Source organism: Triticum urartu, chromosome 6 (assembly GCF_003073215.2).
Source record: "Triticum urartu cultivar G1812 chromosome 6, Tu2.1, whole genome shotgun sequence".
Classification (NCBI taxonomy): Eukaryota; Viridiplantae; Streptophyta; class Magnoliopsida; order Poales; family Poaceae; genus Triticum; species Triticum urartu.
The window spans coordinates 545154207-545155644 of record NC_053027.1 but is presented as its reverse complement, the minus strand read 5'-3'; the positions used below and the strand labels follow the sequence as shown (position 1 = coordinate 545155644).

Genomic DNA, 1438 nt, shown 5'->3' with positions numbered 1-1438 from the left:
CGTGCTCTCGCTATACAATGGGCCGACTGTCACACACGCGTAAATTTAAAAGGTTTAAATGGACGCCAAATATACAAAGTTAAAAAAGGACGGTTTAAATGGGTGCCAAAATTACATATGGGCACAATTAACGCAGTAAATCTTATGCAATATTCTCCCAATCTCTTGCCATATCATGAAATTAATTCCTTGGCGATCTCGCCACTATAAATCTACCCCTCCTCCCTGCCTAAACCAGCAACTTTCCTTACCTTGGCTAGTTTTATCCCTTTGCCGGCAATGGCTCGCAAGAAGGTGACCCTCCAGTACATCGCCAAGGACTCCGCCCGGCGCGCTAGGTTCACGAAGCGTCTCGGGAGCCTGATGAAAAAGGCGACCGAGCTGGGCACCATGTGCGATGTCAAGACCTGCCTGGTGGTGTACGGCGAGGGCGAGGCGGAGCCTCAGGTGTTCCCTTCCCACGCCGAGGCGGTGGATATCCTGAATGAATTCAAGAGCATGCCGGAGCTGGGGCATTGCAAGAAGACGCTGGACCAGGAGGCATTCCTCACCCAGCGCATCGCCAAGCTCCGGGACCAGGTCGACAAGGCTCGCCGCGAGTGCCAGGACAGCGAGATCAGGTACCTCCTTTACAACATCATGCACGGCAACCACCCAGGCCTCGTTGACCTCAGCGCTGAGGAGCTCGCCCGCGTTGGCTGGAAGGTGGACGAGCTCCTCAAGAGCCTCGGCGAACGCATGGCAAAAAACCATGTCCAGGCGCCACCGCCAGCTCCATGCGTCAGCAACGACAACATCGACATGGGGTCTCTGCCGCTGTATCTGGCGTCACCGCAGGAGGAGGAAGGCTGGCTTGACATGGTGAGCTCCGGTGGGGACGTCGGCACGCAGGTCTACGGTGGCAATGCCAGCCACGATGGCGCCGGCTTCTCCGGCGGTGATATGATGTTGGAGACGCAATTCTCCGATCTGGGGTTCAGTTCGAGTCCTTTCCCTCCCATGTAAGCCTGGAGGGATGAGGATCTCCAGCCGCTGTGCATGGCCAGCTATCGTGCGATCGATCTCTTGTTATTTATTTAGTTTCCTGGAAGTGTTATATTATTCGTCTATGTGCGTCGTTGTATTCATCTTGCTCTCTGAGCCAAGTCTCGTTTTTTATTGTAATGTTGTTATTGAACTGTTATTCAGTTGATCTCTACCCAAAAGGCTATTTGTTTGATCTCTGCTGCGCATTTGGTGGTAAATCTTAAGTTGCACCTGTTTTTTTGTGTCCCAATTGTGTTTTGTCTGACATTACTTGCACAGCTAAATGCCTGATATATAATTGCTGCTTGATTACTGTCAGGGCCTCAAAGAACCTTGGTCTCGTGTGTTGGCGTGTTGGGGCTTGTGTCAGGGCCTTTAATTTCATGCTATTTTGGTGTGTAGAATTTTACCT

The 1438-nt window shown here is 51.7% G+C and overlaps 1 protein-coding gene across 1 annotated transcript; it reads left to right on the top strand.

Moving 5' to 3' along the window:
• Nucleotides 1–279: 279 nt before the first annotated feature.
• On the top strand, nt 280–1005 carry LOC125516968 (agamous-like MADS-box protein AGL80). The gene has a single exon (XM_048682220.1). It carries the CDS (start codon nt 280–282, stop codon nt 1003–1005), a length of 726 nt encoding a protein of 241 aa, XP_048538177.1.
• The last annotated feature ends 433 nt before the right edge of the window (nt 1006–1438 follow it).

Excerpts from the sequence above, each read along its gene's own strand:
- LOC125516968 (XM_048682220.1), top strand. The coding sequence starts at position 280 with ATGGCTCGCAAGAAGGTGACCCTCCAGTACATCGCCAAGGACTCCGCC.